The 16,989-nt window shown below is 38.4% G+C and overlaps 1 protein-coding gene across 9 annotated transcripts in view; it reads right to left on the bottom strand.

The window, feature by feature from the left end:
* EEA1 (early endosome antigen 1) overlaps positions 1–16,989 on the bottom strand; it is a 127,817-nt gene that overhangs the window by 20,934 nt on the left and 89,894 nt on the right. For all 9 annotated transcript variants that reach the window (XR_005586839.1, XR_005586840.1, XR_005586841.1 and 6 more), the window contains 4 exons: positions 15,202–15,532; positions 12,817–12,918; positions 11,882–12,076; positions 10,787–10,969 (listed from right to left, as the gene is read on the bottom strand). Coding sequence is in view for 6 of the 9 variants with exons in the window: in XM_039496798.1 (XP_039352732.1) it covers positions 10,787–10,969; positions 11,882–12,076; positions 12,817–12,918; positions 15,202–15,532 (811 nt within the window). In the remaining 3 variants the exon portion in view is untranslated. The remainder of the gene's footprint in view (positions 1–10,786; positions 10,970–11,881; positions 12,077–12,816; positions 12,919–15,201; positions 15,533–16,989) is intronic.

Raw genomic sequence — 16,989 nt, 5'->3', positions numbered from 1 at the left:
GGCACTTGCTGTGTGTAAATTAGAGCACATAGTAGACTGCACTTTAACTTCCAAACTCCATATAATACAAGTAATTATTGAAATGACATTATTCAAAAATATTTATACAGTATACAGTACAGCATAGGCTGACTGCTATGTTTTCTCTCACCAATTTTTAGAGCTTCTTGGTCTGTGTATGCACAATTAAAATTCCAATCATTGCTACCAGCAATGGTAAATTTAAAGGAAAAAAGTCTGGTGCAGACAAGGCTTACTACTCATTGATGCTAGCACCTGAAAATGTTTTCTACTCAACACAGCTGATAACCACTAAATTTCCACCAAATAAATTAAGACACTACAAGAAACTTAACTGTTAAAAATAAAACTAAAGATTTAATCCCCTTCATACAGTAAGTGTTTGTTAAACTCCTCATCTCCTCTCGCTCAAAGTAAACTGTGGCTACTGTTACAGTGTTCCAAACTCTTGTGATGTTTTCAGAAGCCTCACAATATTTGGTGGTGTTCTTAAAGCCTCAACTTGCTGGAATCATGAGATTGCATGAGTATCTCAGTTTAAAAACAATTCTAGCTTTCATGGCGGTGCAGAAAAGCTTAAAAAGTCAGAAGCAAATAAAAAGCCTCAATATTTTTAGATTTCGTGATGTGTAAGCCCAGTTCATAAATTTTGAGCCCTTGAGGTTGGTGATACTACTTTTGTAACAGGAGCATTTCAACAGTAGTGTTTGAAAACAGAGTTGGCTACATCAATGGAAGGAACAGATGGTGACTCAAGACACTAGAACTAAGGAATATCAGAAAAACGACCTATTTTTCAGTAAACAAATATATAAATAACTGAACAACACTTAAGGTCAGATTTATTGTTACCACTTAGAATCACAAAGCTTCAGTAAGAGGATTATGTTGGGATTTAAGCACAGAGGGATAGTACCTTATAAAAAGGCATATTATCTTTAGGAAACTTAAACAATAAGCATATCCAAAACCATATTCAAAGACAGGTAAAAAGGAAAAACATGTAAGTCATTAAAACCTGCTTCAGTATCTGGTAACAAATAAAACAGACACAGCCCAACAGTAGAGCTATGGCAATATCTTCCAAGATATTTTAAGTGGACACTAAACTCTCTTCAAAACGTGCAATGAAATCCTGGCCCCACTGATGTCAATGGGAATTTTGCCCATTGGTTCTTGCAAAGGCCTTTATGATGTGGGAGACTGCCAGAACTCAACAACGATGACAACTCAGACAATGACATTTTAATACTGGGTGAAAAACTGCCCAACCAAAATCGATGGGAGTTTTGCCCATTACAATTTCACCCATTATTTTTAATGGGCCAGTTTTAACATGCACATTACAGTGTCCTTTTCTAACTAGTATCCTCTTCAACAGTAGTAAATATTCTTTAAATGAACAGATAATTACTCCAATGTATAACACACTGTTTGTGTGACTGTTTCTGTATGAGTAGCAGTACCCTCCGTTACTGGATTGAACGTCGGACCAGCTTAAGTATTAATGTCCACACTTACATCTTAGATCCTATCTAGCTTATAGCTATAATACTGCTACACAAGTATGACTACTTAACAGATAAGCAACTTCGTTTTCAGTTTAAATCGATTTTTAAACTAAAAAATCCTGGGTTTTACAAAAAAGTATTATTTGTTTTTTTCCTGATGTTCACCCTACCTTTGTTTCATTCAACTATATAAAAAATAACTTGTTCTATTACAAAAATAGACTATAGTGCATGATATTTTATATATATATACATATATTACAAGAATACATTAGTCGGTGTGTATATGCAAAAATGCTTGTTGAAGCAAGGCTATGTATTAGTCTAGAAGATGCACACAATAAACAGGCATGCACGCAATCTCAGAAGCGTGTGCACATCTGAACGTACTGATGAATCTCATGCCCACCATGCACACATTTTAAGCTGTTAGCAGATAATGGTTTAAAGATCTGACACACTAAAATGGGAAGAAAACGAAAATCTGTGTCAGAATACATTTCAGAACACAAGGAAGTATTCAAAAGCTTAAAAAAACAAAAACAGGAGAAAAGAGATGAAGTTGAGTATCTGCACTGCAAATGGTGTGGCCCAATTATTAAATGTAAATATTTATAGGCTAATAGTTCTAAGTCTACAACAGTAAACTGTTTATTGAAATAAAAAGTTTTAGTTTCAGATTAGAGATATACTGTTTTCTTAAACTCAGAGGTGACGTGTTTTGAGTTCTGTAGCAAACCATACTGAATTCGTTCATCAAACCATTAATCTACTGAATACTTTTTCCCCCTCTCCTTCCATCCACCAAAATAGCCCCTGATATTTACCCAGAAAAATGATTAACAGTTTTTTCCCACCGATTTTCACCTATTTTGTTGTTATAATAATAAACACTGATAAACTCCCAGGAAAAATTAAATAAAATAAAAACCGAAAATGAAGGGACCTATTAAACAGGTTAATGCTAGTTTAATTTTAAATTCTTTAAAGTCTTTAAATTCTTGAATAAGGAATAAAACAAAGTGCAAATTGGGTAGGTAATGAGATCAATGGGATATTTATTAGAATGTTTTTAAACAGGGGATGGGACAAGTAGAAGAGGCATTAGAAAATATTTTGAGGACACAGTATGTACCCTGTGGCAGTGGCTTAGGTGCACGAGCCTTTCTGCCCTTTTTATTACATGTGTAGTTTGAATTTGAGGGTGTGGGGAGTGGGAGGGAAGGATTACTAGGAAATACACAGAGAAGAAAGGTCAAATAAAAAAAGACACCAACCAGGAAGACTATGCTATGAAGCAAGATAATTCCCCAAATACATTCTACTGCTGGCATTGTCTATGGAAGAGACCAGGACTAGATTAGAAAAGCATCCAGGCCAAGACTGAGGTGTATTTGGAAGATCTCATACACTATTTGTTTAATTCGATCCAACCCATGGCTAGCAGTTCCTCATTTTCATGAGCATTACACATTCACTTACAGACAATGTAACTTTTTGAAAAAAAAGAGCAATTTTTGTAAACAATACAAAGTCCCTCCCCAATTTACATATTTAAAAGAGAATATAATTTATTTGAATTTGTCAGCTCAAATCCATCCATCCATCCATTCCCCCCAAACACACCATCAATACAGTTAAAGAATTGCAAGAGATCAACACCCTTATCTTTAAAAAGGAACATATCCTTTCTATAACTTTAACTTTAGCCAAAGTGAATTGGTTTGGTGCCATTTTTGTGAGGGGAGGCACACGGCAATTTTTTAAACTGAAAAAGTATGTATTAAATTGTAATGTATAGAGGTGTGTGTATTTTACACACACACACACGTGTCATATTTTCTTTTCAATCTATATTAATTCAAATTTGACTTTTAAAACATTATTGTGCCCACCTCTGTCCCACCATCCACCCCTTCAGATTACACCAAATCTTTTCACCTTGGCTAAAGTGACATAACATATGTTCCTCATTAAAATAAAGGCTTTGATGATAACCAGCCCTTCATTTCTTTAATTGTATTGATGGGGGAGGAGGACTTGGGCTCATCAGAGCAGTTGTTGATCTAAGGCTAGCCTTCATGGAACAATGTCACCTACATATCTCAAGCTATAAGATTTCCCTTGAACTCCCATGATCTGCTTTTCATCATAGTGCAGCTTCCACAACAGACTGATTCCTTTAGCTAGGAAGGTCAGGAAATTACTCGGTAGTTTAACAATGATATTCTATTCTCATGCCAGCAGATGGTGCTATCAGTACAGCTCAACTCATGCCCTCCAATCCTACCCAGCCACTATACATGCCACCTCCGTTCATATCACAACATGGCTTGAGGCCATCTATCTTCATATCTGTCTGAAACCTTGGCCTCCCAGTGTCTGTGTGCCAAGTTGTGTTAAACCATTTAGCCATTCCAAAGATATTTTTATTTAGCTAAAGTGAAGGCTAACAGTGAGGGTATCTCACATTCAGACCTAATCAAGTTTATTTAAACGTCTCTTTAACAAAACTGGTTTTGACATCACGTGGACTCATCACTGCTTTGCAATGACTATCCTTCTTCTGTTAAAAGACCTGAAGTGACAAGAAAAACATTCAACATCATCTAGTTTATGTTTCAAAGATCTGTGTTGTACAAAATGACTCCAGATGTTTCAACACACCATGAATGAGATACTTCATTGTAGCGATGGGGCCAAACCAAAACCCTGGACCTGAACCCGCACACAAACTTTGGATCCAGATGCAATCCAAATTTTGTGGTTCTGACTCAGGTGTATTTATTATTAATATTAAGCAAAGCCCCTAGTTTTATGTAGCCTATGAGGGGTAAATTTAGCATTTGAGAAGATGAAATTCTGCTACAAGAAGTGCCTGACTTTAGCGATTCTACTACTTTAACATCTGAATATCAAAATACTACTTCTGTGTCACCATTGGTTTTTAGATCACTGCCTATGGAGAACACAAATTTTTTCTTCACTTTCTTAATCTAAAACACATACTTTCTGAGTTTATACTGCAATAAAAGCTATACAGAATGTCCTGGGTTAAGGAGGGTAGGAACATTTTCTCCCCTCCCCTCCCTTTTTAAAGCAAAAATAAGAGAGACACTGGAATTAACAGTCCTGCAGTATCAGCCTTGTTCCTCCTCTACTCTCATAATCTAGCTATGCTTTCAGCCCAAAAAGTGAACTTGTTCTAACTAAGGAAGAACTACAGTCGGGCAACCTATTTCAAAGCTGATGATACTGAGTCAATACAGGGAAGTTTCTTAACAACAACAGGCACTTTTTCTTTGCATTTCTTTGCCAATAAAGTTAACTATGAGAACAGCTTCCATTTTGCTTTGCACCAATGCTCTACGTAGGACAGGGTTGGGATCCATAATTGGGTTTTGAAGAGTCATGTGACAGCTCCTGTGGCTCCTGTCCCACGTGGCTGACTGAGCTTACCTCTCTGCTTCAGGCATTGCAACCGCTGGGGTCCCAGCACCACTTAGGAGTAGCCCAGCTGTCATGATGATGGGAGTTCGGGTAGACTTAGGCTAAACTGCAGCCAAAGCGCCAGCCAGCAGCCGCTCAGCGCAGCTAGCGCTAAAGTGTAGTCAAGCGCCAGCCTGAAAGAAACAGCCCCAGCGTCTCTCTCTCTCCAGTCCTGTGGGGGGACAGCGCTGGCGCTGGGCGGCTCAGCGCGGGCTGCCAGCGCACTGGCGCTTTCTTAGCTGGCGCTTTTGCAGCGCAGCAGAGGGTGTGTTTTCACACCCTGCTGCAGCGCTGCAAATTTGTAAGTGTAGCCAAGCCCCAAATCTGAGTGAGTGGCACTGCAATCCCATGAGCCAGGCCACAACTCCACTCACACAAATTTAGTCCAAGCAGGGGGAAGGGTCGAAGCAGAGCGGTGCTGCAACCCCAGAGGTTGCAACACCTGGAGCAGACAGCCAAGCCCGGACAGCCCCACAGCATAGGAGCTGCAAGAGCCGCTACTTTGGGGTGAGTGCCAGGCAGGACCCAACTGAAACCACCCCAGAGCCTCCACTGTTCTAGGAAACCCCAGCAGCTGTAACTATTAGACCTGGTACATAAGAACATAAGAACGGTCACACTGGGTCAGACCAAAGGCCATCTAGCCCAGTGTCCTGTCTTCCAACAGTGGCCAATGCCAGGTACTGCAGAGGGAATGAACAGAACAGGTAATCATCAAACGATCAATCACCTATCGCACATTCCCAGCTTCTGGCAAACAGAGGCTAGGGACACCATCCCTGCCCATCCTGGCTAATAGCCATCGATGGAACTATCCTCCATGAATTTATCTAGTTCTTTTTTGAATCCTGTTATAGTCTTGGCCTTCACAACATCCTCTGGCAAAGAGTTCCACCGGTTGACTATGGAAATGAAAGCAGAGAAGGAAGAATGGGAACAGGTGGAAGAAAACCTTCTCCGGTAACAAAACTGATTGTTTTAGTTTTCCACATATGAAAGGTCAAACTGTAAATCCCTGGTCTCATTGTACGCAAAGGCAAAACTCCCATCGCCTTCCATAGAGACAGAATTTCACCTCTGAAATTCAGCTTATTTTAAATGTATCCTTGAGTTCTAAATTTCTCTCTTAGGTGCTGTCTCAGGATGATTCCCTTTACAGAAACAAACAAAAAAATAAAAATGTATCTGGAAAACAAACTGACAACCACTCTTCACAGGCACTGCAACAGTGAGAAAGGCCTAGGTTTCCTGGGCAACCAACTGCCACTGCCATTCATAATATATGGAGGACGGCATAGGATTATATGCCTTTGTGAAAGTAGAATGAATTATATTGTAAAAATAAGAATGGGTTAAAGAAATGTTGTATGTACCTTTAAGCAGAAATAAGAAATGTTGAAATACAGGTGCCAGGAAAAGAAACATTAGGCATAAACAATGGTGCTAATGGCGAAACATTAACAGAAGATGGGTAATAGTTAGTAAGGAAATAAGATATGCATGCCTAGCCCAGGTAAACTTATCTGATTCTGCTTCCTTTGTTATCTTGTTAAGTTCTCACCCTTTTATCTGTATAAATAAGATAGTTTGTGTCTTGCATGGTGCTCACATTATCTGGGTGTTATTAGCAGAGCGCTGTGCTAATAAAACAGAGTGGTCTGACAAACTGTGAGTCCTGAGTCTAACTTTGACACCTTCTTGGTATTCGTTTGGAATGGCTGGATTAGGAATAGCAAAATCTCTCTATTATCAACTCACACTCCCTCATGTATTTTAAAATATATATTTTAGAGAACAGTTTCTTAATAATTTTTAAACATTTTAAATTGTGTGTGACATTTTTTCACATCCCTTTGCATGGAAAGCCAAAGATGCACTGGTTGCCATGTGAGGTCCTTAGAATGACAGAAAAATCGGAAATTTTAAACCTCCAAAATTGATCTGTGATAGCTTTTCTATACACCAGGAGTTTGCAATTTCAAGAGAAATCACAAAAAGGCTGAAAGGGGAAAATGGCAAATGAACAAAAGGGAACAGAAACACTGCCAAACTGAAGCCAACGTCCACAGGAACAGCACAGAACTGACAAGTCACACTCGCAATTCTGATGAGGACCTGCTTTGCTAATCACAGTCACAAAGGAACTGAACTGAAATGTTTTACACAGATACCCAAGCCTTAGCACTTGATCTCAGAATGAGGATCATCATCTATTAGTGCCTCAGTGCGGAGTACCTGCCTCAGTGCCAGCCCACCGCACAAAAGACTGGAGCCTTCTCCCAGCAGGTGAAGTTGGGCAGGGGATGGGGGAAGAGGTCAAGATGTTAAAAATAAAATACTGATGGGCTCTTGGAGCAATAATGTTTTTGTTTTTCTTTGTGTGTCCTTAGGTAAAAACAGTCCCATTAGTTGGGCACATCATTCTTAACCTTCAGCTTCAGAGAACATACAGGAATCTCAGGAACTACCCCCCAAATATTTTGCTTATATCATCTTTGGAGCCTATCTATTTTGCATAGAACATTAAAAACACTAAATAGGGACACACTTGTTTACTACGAGGCACAAAAGAGTGAATTGCATTTCTGTAACTGTGGGCCAAGCCGATTATATTCTGCAGCCACTGAAGTTTAATTAGTTTATAAAGCATCCTTAGTTTTTCTTTAAAAAGAAAATTCCACCTTCTTTAGCAAATATAATTTGCAACCCTAAATATTTATCAATCTACTTCCACTTGCAATACATTTTTTGGCCTACTTTTCCATTAAGTTGTACTCTCTGTCATGTATTTCTAGATATTTATGGTGGCCGTGACATCAATTGCAACAAGGCTAGAGAACTCCAATTATAGGAAATAGTATTTGAGGAAACTAGGAGGACTTTACTTATAATGTAACATGGGATGTGTCACTATGACATGACAAAATATTCTCTGAGAGGAAAAGGAAAAATAAAGACTCTCCAAATCTTTGCTCTACTGGTTTTGTATATTTAGCACATAAGTACCAAAGCGAAAACAGTTTAGAAGGATGTGTTCATAGTCAATTATATTCTTTGTGTGGTCTAAGAATAAACTGATCTTTTGATCATTATTTGGAATTTTCTGAATAGGATTTTTGTTGTTTTGTTTTTTACATCTTTTCAATTTAGCTATATTTTACAGTAGTCTTTTAGCATTTTATTAAACTGTCTTGTTCAGTGATGATATTATTATAAAACAAAAACCCATACACTGCCTCCATGTTTGTATAGCATTTTAGCACAATAGAACCACAATCATAACATTTATAAAATTATACATTTGCTAAGACTGGTAATCTTGTTTTCTTGTTATTGCCAACCTCCTCTGACCCTCACTTTCCCCCAGGTTGTGTCCTGGAACTCCCTACCATGGAGCATTCATAGGGACACTTACAATGGAGCACCCATAGGGACACTACTCGAAGAAGCTGCCAATACAGACAATGACCGGATTATCATACAAGAAGATTTGCAGGACTTTGAAAACTGGAATAAGAGACATGGGATGGAATTTAAAAGTGCAAGGTCATGTACTTAGGGATTAACAACAAGAATTTTGCTATAAGTTGGGGCCTTATCATTTGGAAGTGACAGAGAAGGAGAAAGATCTGGTGTACTGGTTGATCACAGGATGACTATGAGCCACCAATGTGGCCGAGAAAAAGGTTAATGCAGTCCTAGGATGCATCAGGCAAGGTATTTCCAGTACAGACAAGGAAGTGTTAGTACCATTATACAAGACACTGGTGAGACTTCATCTGGAATACTGTATGCAATTCTGGTCTCCCATGTTTAAGAAAGATGAATTCAAACTAGAACAGGTGCAGAGAAGGGCTACTAGAATGATCAGAGGAGACTCAAAGAGCTTGGCTTGTTTAGCCTAACCAAAAAAAGGGGAGATATGATTGCTCTCTATAAATACATTAAAGGGATAAATATGAAGGAGGGAAAGGAGTGATTTAAGTTAAGAGCCAATGTGGACACAAAAACAAATGGATATAAACTGGTTATCAACAAGTTTAGACTTGAAATTAGACAAAGGTTTCTAATCACCAGAGGAGTGAAGTTCTGGAGTGGCCTTCCAAGGGGAGCAGTGGGGGCAAAAACCTAACTGGCTTCCAGACAGACCTTGATAAGTTTATGGAGGGGATGGTATCTGCAACTGCTAGCAGCATATATCTCCAATGGCTGGTGATGGGCCACTAGAATGGGAGGGCTTTGAGTTACCACAGAAAATTCTTGCCCAGATGTCTGGCTGGTGAGTCTTGACCACATGATCAGGGTCTAACTGACTGCCATATCTGGAATAGGGAAGGAATTTTCCCCCAAGTCAGGTTGGCAGAAAACCGGAGGGGAAGGGGGCAGAATTCACCTTCCATTGCATCATGGAGCATGGTTCTCTTGTAGGTTTAAACTATGGTACATGGCGGATTCTTTGTAACTTTTAGTCTTTTAATCATGATTTGAGTATGTCACTAACTCAACCAGAGGTTATAGGTTTATTAAAGGAGTGGATGGGTGAGGTTCTGTGGCCTGCAATGTGCAGGAGGTCAATCTAGATGATCATGATGGTCCTTCCTGATCTTAGAGTCTATGAGCACTGCAGTTTGGCCAAGACACAAGGGCTAATAGACCTTTCTTTCCAGAAAGAGCCATAGAACCTTTAATGACTACACATGATCGGGGCCAATTGTTTTGGAACTCACCCTAAAGATAGCTCCTCTAGCACCATGATATTTCCTAACACTTGCTAGGGCACTGCTTCAGTCGGTCATCTCTATTCTCTGCCTGTGGCACATAATGGTCTAATCTCCTGTGGGCTGTAATACTTAAGTCTAATTTTGAGTGTTTAGTTTAGTGTGTGGGTGCTGGATGGTGTTGGTGGCCTGTGATATACAGGCTGTCACAAGAGATGAACTGGTGGTCACTTCTGGTTTTAACTCTATGACTCCAGGACTATGAGTACTGACTGAGAGGAAAAAGCACTATCTACTGACTCTCCAACACCAGTTCCAGCAGTACTTGGGCTTTCTTGGAGGTCTCCAATCCAAGCACTGACAATGTCAGGGTCTACTTAGATTTGGCATCTGAATCAAGATGGTATGGCTGCATCACTTTATATGTAAAATAAGTCCCACTAAAGAGAAATCCCTTTAAAAATATATCTTAAATGAAAATAGTATGTAAATTTGCCAAAACAACTGGACCACCTGTAGAAAAATACAGACTAAACAAGTTTGTTGCAGGAATGCAAGCTGAGGCGCACTGTCAAAGCCTGTTACGTCCAAAGAAAGGAGCAAAAAAAGGCACTAAATTGTGGGGGAGGGAAATACTCTTGGAGTTGCTCCCTTGCATGCTGGCAGAAATGGATGCCATTAGTTGAATTTCTGTTTCCACGGATTGGGAATTATGCAGGGGTAAGACTGGGGACAAGCTTTACACAGAGTGGAATGTGTAAAGAAAGAACCCAGCATTCCTAAATCCTTCACCTTGATCCCAGAACTCAGACAACAGCATTGCTACAAAACATTTGTGAAATGGAAGGGCATTCTAGGTACATCAGGCAAAAATACTTGGCATTTAAATTAATTCCAACATGTACTGTGTCCTGAGGGAAAGAACACAATACAATTCTATACATAGCAAGAGAGTTTTTTCTTCACATTGCTCTCACTTTCCTTCTTTGTATTCATCCTGAAGACAAACATTATTAAGTCACTTATGACTTAAAAAAGACACTGTACCTTAAGGTCTTGCCTTGTTGCCAACAGCTCAGATTCTTTACCATAAAGATCCAGCTGAAGTTCTTTCATATTTTCCTGATCTTTTTCATGGATCTTCTGTAGCTCTGCTAGTTTTCCTTTCTCTGCTTTAAGCTCCTGTGCTGATAATGTCACCTGCTGCTGTAATTTATTCTCTAGTTCTGCCTGAAACACACATACAAATCCTGGATTTATATTTTACAGTACAAAGCAGGCATGTAAGATAAAATGTAAAATATGGATATTTGCTATCTCAGTTTTGTTAAACTATTTTTTAAGAAATGTTAATTAAAGAAGCATAGCTATTACTTATCCCAGCTACAAAATTTGAACAAGGTCATATTATTAAATCATATTATTTCTTACATTAATATACTATGATTTACTTGCTAACAACAAGAGAATAATTAAACACAAGGAGGCCAGTTTTCATACATCTAAATAGTGTTTCCAAACCCTGCAGTTTCCATGGGCAGAACAACAGAAAGCCACTGCAATACTTTATATGATAAATGAGAGACTGAGTGCCGACATCATTTAATAGTACAGCACATGACACTAACATCCCTAAAGCTATATGGAGTTTGAACTTTTTCATCATAGTTCACATTTCATATTGTCATTAAGACTCTCTATTCTCCTCTTACAGTACAAAATGAGTTGTTTAAAACCACCACTGATGCTCCAAAATGCTGAGGACTCTTGTCTAAATTATTCTCATGAAACTGCATACTGCTATGCGACAAGATGGCAACTCTTGCCACATTGCATACAGATGCAGTAGAATGAACACAGCAGGTCTAGCTATTATTATCAATTTGATGACAGATGTACTACTTGCATAATCCATAATTCACTATTTGGGCCTTACACTCAACATTTTTAAAGTTTTGACCTTGAACAATATTTGATGGGCTCAGTTCTGCATCCTGACCTTACCATTCTCAGTAACACATTTCAGCTACAGTAAATAGCTATTTTATCACCCACATAATGACATAAAACAGGAGCCTGCATCAGAGGAGTTAATACTAATTTCCTTTATAAGTAAGAGGAATGAAGAGAAGCCAGAACTACCTTTTCTAAAAGGGCACCTTTTAATTCAGCTTGCTGTGTTTCAGTTTGCCTTTTCTTCTGATCAAAGGATTCCTTCAGTTCTTTCAGCTTTCCCTGGAGATGCTGCTCATTCTTTTCCTTCTCTTTTAGGACACCCTGAATCTCCAGTATTTGTCCTCGTGCTGAATCAAGCTCTATTGTCAGCTGCTTCGAAATCTATATTTAAAAATATTTTTTAAATTGCATATTATCTTTACCTTAATCATTACTACTTTGTGTTGCTGTACAACAAATACATTATTTACAGCTAACATCTAATTGTACAGCACGTTTTTTCATGCAGAGGCTAAACTGGGCCACACCACAGTTGCTTGGCAGCAGATCTTTTATCGCTGACGTGGCTATCCGGTGCTCTAGAATGTAAGTTTTCATTTTTTAAAAGGTAAGACTAGTCCATATAGTTTCAAAGATAACCTCCTACAGGGAGATTTTCAAAAACAACTAAATCTCTCAAGAGTTTCTGAAAATTTTCTCCCAAACAGAGTACTGATAAAACGATACATACAATGGTATGCAGATGTCTGACTAAGCTTGAAACAACAGATCTGAGAGGTGTGAACTGTCATACTCATTTAAAAGAGAAGTTAACTCGAAAAACGAATGACAAGTTACATGTTAACATAGTAAACTATTTCAAAAAATGTAAGAAAGCAGAGGGACACTGACAACAGATGATCATTGTATGTACTGTACGAAGAGCGCACCAAAACCAAGGATGATCATATTAGAATACACACAATCTTCTGTGACTGTCATCTTGTTTTGGTGTCAACTGCATAGGGCTTGGGAGAATACCACTACTTTTTTCCCCCTCCAATCTGATCTCTGCATATGTGATTGGAAAAGCTGTCATTGATATATTTTTATTTTTTGTAATTGGGAATTAGTAATCTTACCCCTTCCTGTTTTTCCAGTGAGTTTTTCAACTCATTCCGTTCTTTAGCTACAGACTCTGTCTGTACTTGAAGCTGGTGTTTAGTTTCTTGGCAAGATTTTTCCTGAAAAACAGATTACCTAGTGAGCATTTTTTGTCAACTTTACCGAATGCATTTCAGCTATTATTACAAAAACTACAAACTACCAAGAAAGAACACTTGCATTCTCTTAAATCAGAATTTGTATTCGGCACAGAAATATCCTTGCAATGTGCTATAAACTATAACTTGAAAACCCTGTCCTAGTCATTCTTCCCAGGTCACCAAGGCCCAGATACAGGAAAGCACGTCAGCACATTTGTAAGACCCATGGACTTAAATGCTATTTACTCTTAAAGTTAAGCATGTGCTTAAGTAGCATTTAAGTCCCTGGGTCTGACAAATGTGCTGAAGTGCTTTCCTGAATAGGGATGCTTTTCTCAATTGAGGCCTAGATTGGCAGCTCAGAAGTGGAACCACAAGGATGACTGTTTTAAAGCAGGGAAGGGTGATTCCTCTTAGGGTACCAATAAATACTGAGATTCTTCCCCTTGTCAGGGAACAGTATAGGCTCAAAACACCATCTTTATTAATTCTGGAGTAAGGTATTACACAGAGTAAGTAAGGATGGCAGAATTGGAACCTTTGTTAGTAATGTGATCTAAAATCTCTTAACGTATCTCTCTCTCACACACACACACACACACACTCTCTCTCTCTTTTTTTAGGTCTAAATCTTACTCCCTGGAATCAATGGCAAAACTCCCATAGACTTCCCTGGAAGTAGAATATGGACCTTATTTTTAATAGTATAAACTGAAGAGTAAACCCTTCCAGTTATTAGAGTAAATGTAAATAGTTAAGCAGAGGTAGCTAAGGCCAGGTCTACACTATAAACTTACCTCAGTATAACTGTATCGCTCAGGGGTGTGAAAAATCCACATCCCTGAGCGACTAAGTTATACCGACCTAACCCCCAGTGTAAACAGCGCTATGTCGACAAGTAGGCTTCTCCCCTTGACACAGCTGCTGTTTATCACAGAGGTGGGTTAACTACGTCGATGGGAGAAGCTCTCCTGTCAGCATATTAGCATCTTCAATGAAGCACTGCAGTGGTGCCGCTGCAGTGTTTTAAGTGTAGACCTGCCTTTGTAAAACATTGCAACCATCGCCATTTGTTAAAGAAGAAACAAAAGGGCTTTTTATAAAAGGGATAGAAGGTGAGGAGAAATGTTATTTGTAATTGTAAATACATTTTACTTTTGAGAGGAAATAAAAATAACAGTCACACATGGGAGCTGAGAGATGGTCTGACACAAAACAGGAAAAGAAATTGGGAAAAATACCCCTACAATAAATTTTAAACATAGAAAATTCACAAAATATGTATTGCTACTGTACTAGCTGATGTTGCTATAAGCAGCCAAAGTTTAAAAAAAAAAAGGAAAAAAGAAAAAGAAAAATGGGGATTATTGTTTTAAACACAGTAATAGTAAGGGCCACTTTTATTACAGTAATGGACTCCTGGCCAAGCATTTTGCTGCCATACTGCCGCTTCTTAGGTCAGTGGACTCACTTGGCTTTCAGACAGCTCTTGCAACATGTTCAGGTGTGATATTTCCCAAAATGACAGACACAATTATTCTATACAATGTTGTAGTCATGTTGTTCCCAAGATATTAGAGACACAGAGTGGGTGAGGTAATATCTTTTATTGGTCCAGCTTCTGTTGGTGAGAGCTTACAGAGCTCTTCTTCAGCTCTGTAGACTTGTGTAAGCTCAAAAGCTTGTCTCTCTCACCAACAGAAATTGTTCAATACAAGATACAACCTCACCCACCTTGTCTCTCCAGACACCGTTATGCTTACCAGAACCAGCAATCTTCCATCACACTCATAACAAGTGCACCAATGTGTTCTGCATAAAACAGATTAGAAAACCAAAACTATAATAGGTTAAGAAAAACTGACTTCATTGTTCTCAAATGTGGGTTGCATTTTGGCAGATTCACAACCTATATTTTTATAGGGCTGTCCAGTGTTTTCCACATTTCACATATAATTGTTTCAATGCTCATCACTGTCTGTGGTTTTCTTTGCCATATTAAAAAGCAACTAAAGGGGTCTGGTTTCTGGTATGAACCAATGTTTACCAGTAAAAACATCCAGCCACAACTTAATTCAGGACTTACAATTATCTCTCAGTTTTGTTTTTCTTAAGGCAATCATAATTTCCATAGTTGCTGCCATCATCTTTGCAATTAATATGAGCAGTTTTCATACTAGAATGCAAAGCAGAGCTGACAATCATGAATGAGCAAACTGAAGAATACCCAATACTGGATGCCTGATTTAAACCACAACTAACCATTTCTGCTACAGCAGCTTTTCCTTTCTGTTTCTCCTTTTCCAATTCATCTTTTATATCCTTCAAGGATTCAATGGTTTTTGATAATTTGTCTTTGGTAACTGTAAGGTCGTTCAATAAAGTGTCTTTCTCTAACTTCATTTTCTGCAGCTCTGATGTTGCCGCTTGAATCTTGCCATCTAGTTCCTTTCGTTGTTTATTTGTCTCTTGATTTAATTTCTCAAGGTCCCGTTTAAGGCTTGCTTTTTCTTCTCCTTGCTTTGATATTTGCTGTTTTGCTTGTTCCAGGGCATCAGATTTCTTCTCCAAATCCAATTTAGTACTAGATACACTGTGCAAATACAAAGGAGAACAGTGAAATACAAAACTTAAAAAAAATATCGATAAGTTGTATTGTGTAATTAAATCTACTCTCTATAATCAAATACATTAATTGTTCTACTAATTTAAAGCATGTTTTTTCAGATGATATATTGCTGTTTCATCTCAACACTTAAATGAATGACACACTCTGAAGTCCCATTTTCAGGCTGGTGGTTCTTTAAACGTTACACCTATGAACTACCCCTGGAGAGCTAACATGCAAATTGTAAATCAAGATGTCTAAAACCCCAAATTAAAGTGTTTTTTTTTACTCAGTAGATGTCTGAACAGGTTAATATATTCAGATCCATCAACTGGCAACATACCCTTTGGTTCTACGAAAGAGTCTCACACACATTATTCCCAGACAATGTTAAAAGTTGAGAGACTGACCTTCAACACAACAACATTGCCAAATAAGTTTTGTAGTAGTTTTTGTTTGTGCTAAGTGCTGGAGAAATTGCATTTGCAATAAGATTCCCACACCGGCTTTAATGCTATCCTGTATCCCCACTAACTTTCCACCTATGGGTTGAATCTCCCTTACCCATTTATCACACAAAACTTAAATCCACTTAGTCAAGCATATGAATTCCAATATTCTCACTTGTTCTATAACAATATAACCTCCTCTTACCCATATATCAGATATAGGTGGTGATGGAGAATATCTCATTTATATACATATTAAAGATCTGAGCCCCTGCTGGTGTGAAAGTAGAATGAATTGTATTGTAAAAATAAGAATGGATTAAAGAAATGTTGTATGTACCTTTAAGCAGAAATAAGAAATGTTAAAATACGGGTGTCAGGAAAAGAAACATTAAGGCATAAACAATGAGTCCACTTAAGCTAATGGTGAAACATTAATTGGAGATTGGTAAAAGTTAGTAAAGAAATTAACTATGTATGTCTAGCCTCAGGTAAACTTGTCAATTCTGCTTCCTTTGTTATCTTGTTAAGTTCTCGCCCTTTTATCTGTATAAATAAGATAGTTTGTGTCTTGCATGGTGCTCACATTATCTGAGTGTTATTAGGAGAGCGCTGTGCTAATAAAACAGAGTGGTCTGACGAACTGTGAGTCCTGAGTCTAACTTTGACACTAGGAAGGACCCCCTAATTTTTCAGAGGGTGGTATAACAGTGCAAGGTTGTTTGCTGATGACCAGCTTTCTGCTGCTGATACAAGTGGGACCTAGATAGAGTGTACAGAAGAGATGGAGGAAGTACACTGGGTGCATCTCAACCCACTCAGGTTAAGTCACGGTACTTGGTGACTCATCTATGGGGTGAAGGCTGATGGCTGAAGTGCAAGTCAAACAAGACAATGCTTCTCTCCCCTGTGAGGGAAAAGATGCAGAAACCCCCACTGAGGTGCGGGGTTACTCTAGTGTTTTAGGTGAGGTCTGGTGATCATGAAGGTGAA

This window comes from Mauremys reevesii, linkage group 1, assembly GCF_016161935.1.
Source record: "Mauremys reevesii isolate NIE-2019 linkage group 1, ASM1616193v1, whole genome shotgun sequence".
In the NCBI taxonomy this organism is placed as follows: Eukaryota; Metazoa; Chordata; order Testudines; family Geoemydidae; genus Mauremys; species Mauremys reevesii.
This window is presented reverse-complemented; position numbering and strand designations above follow the sequence as displayed.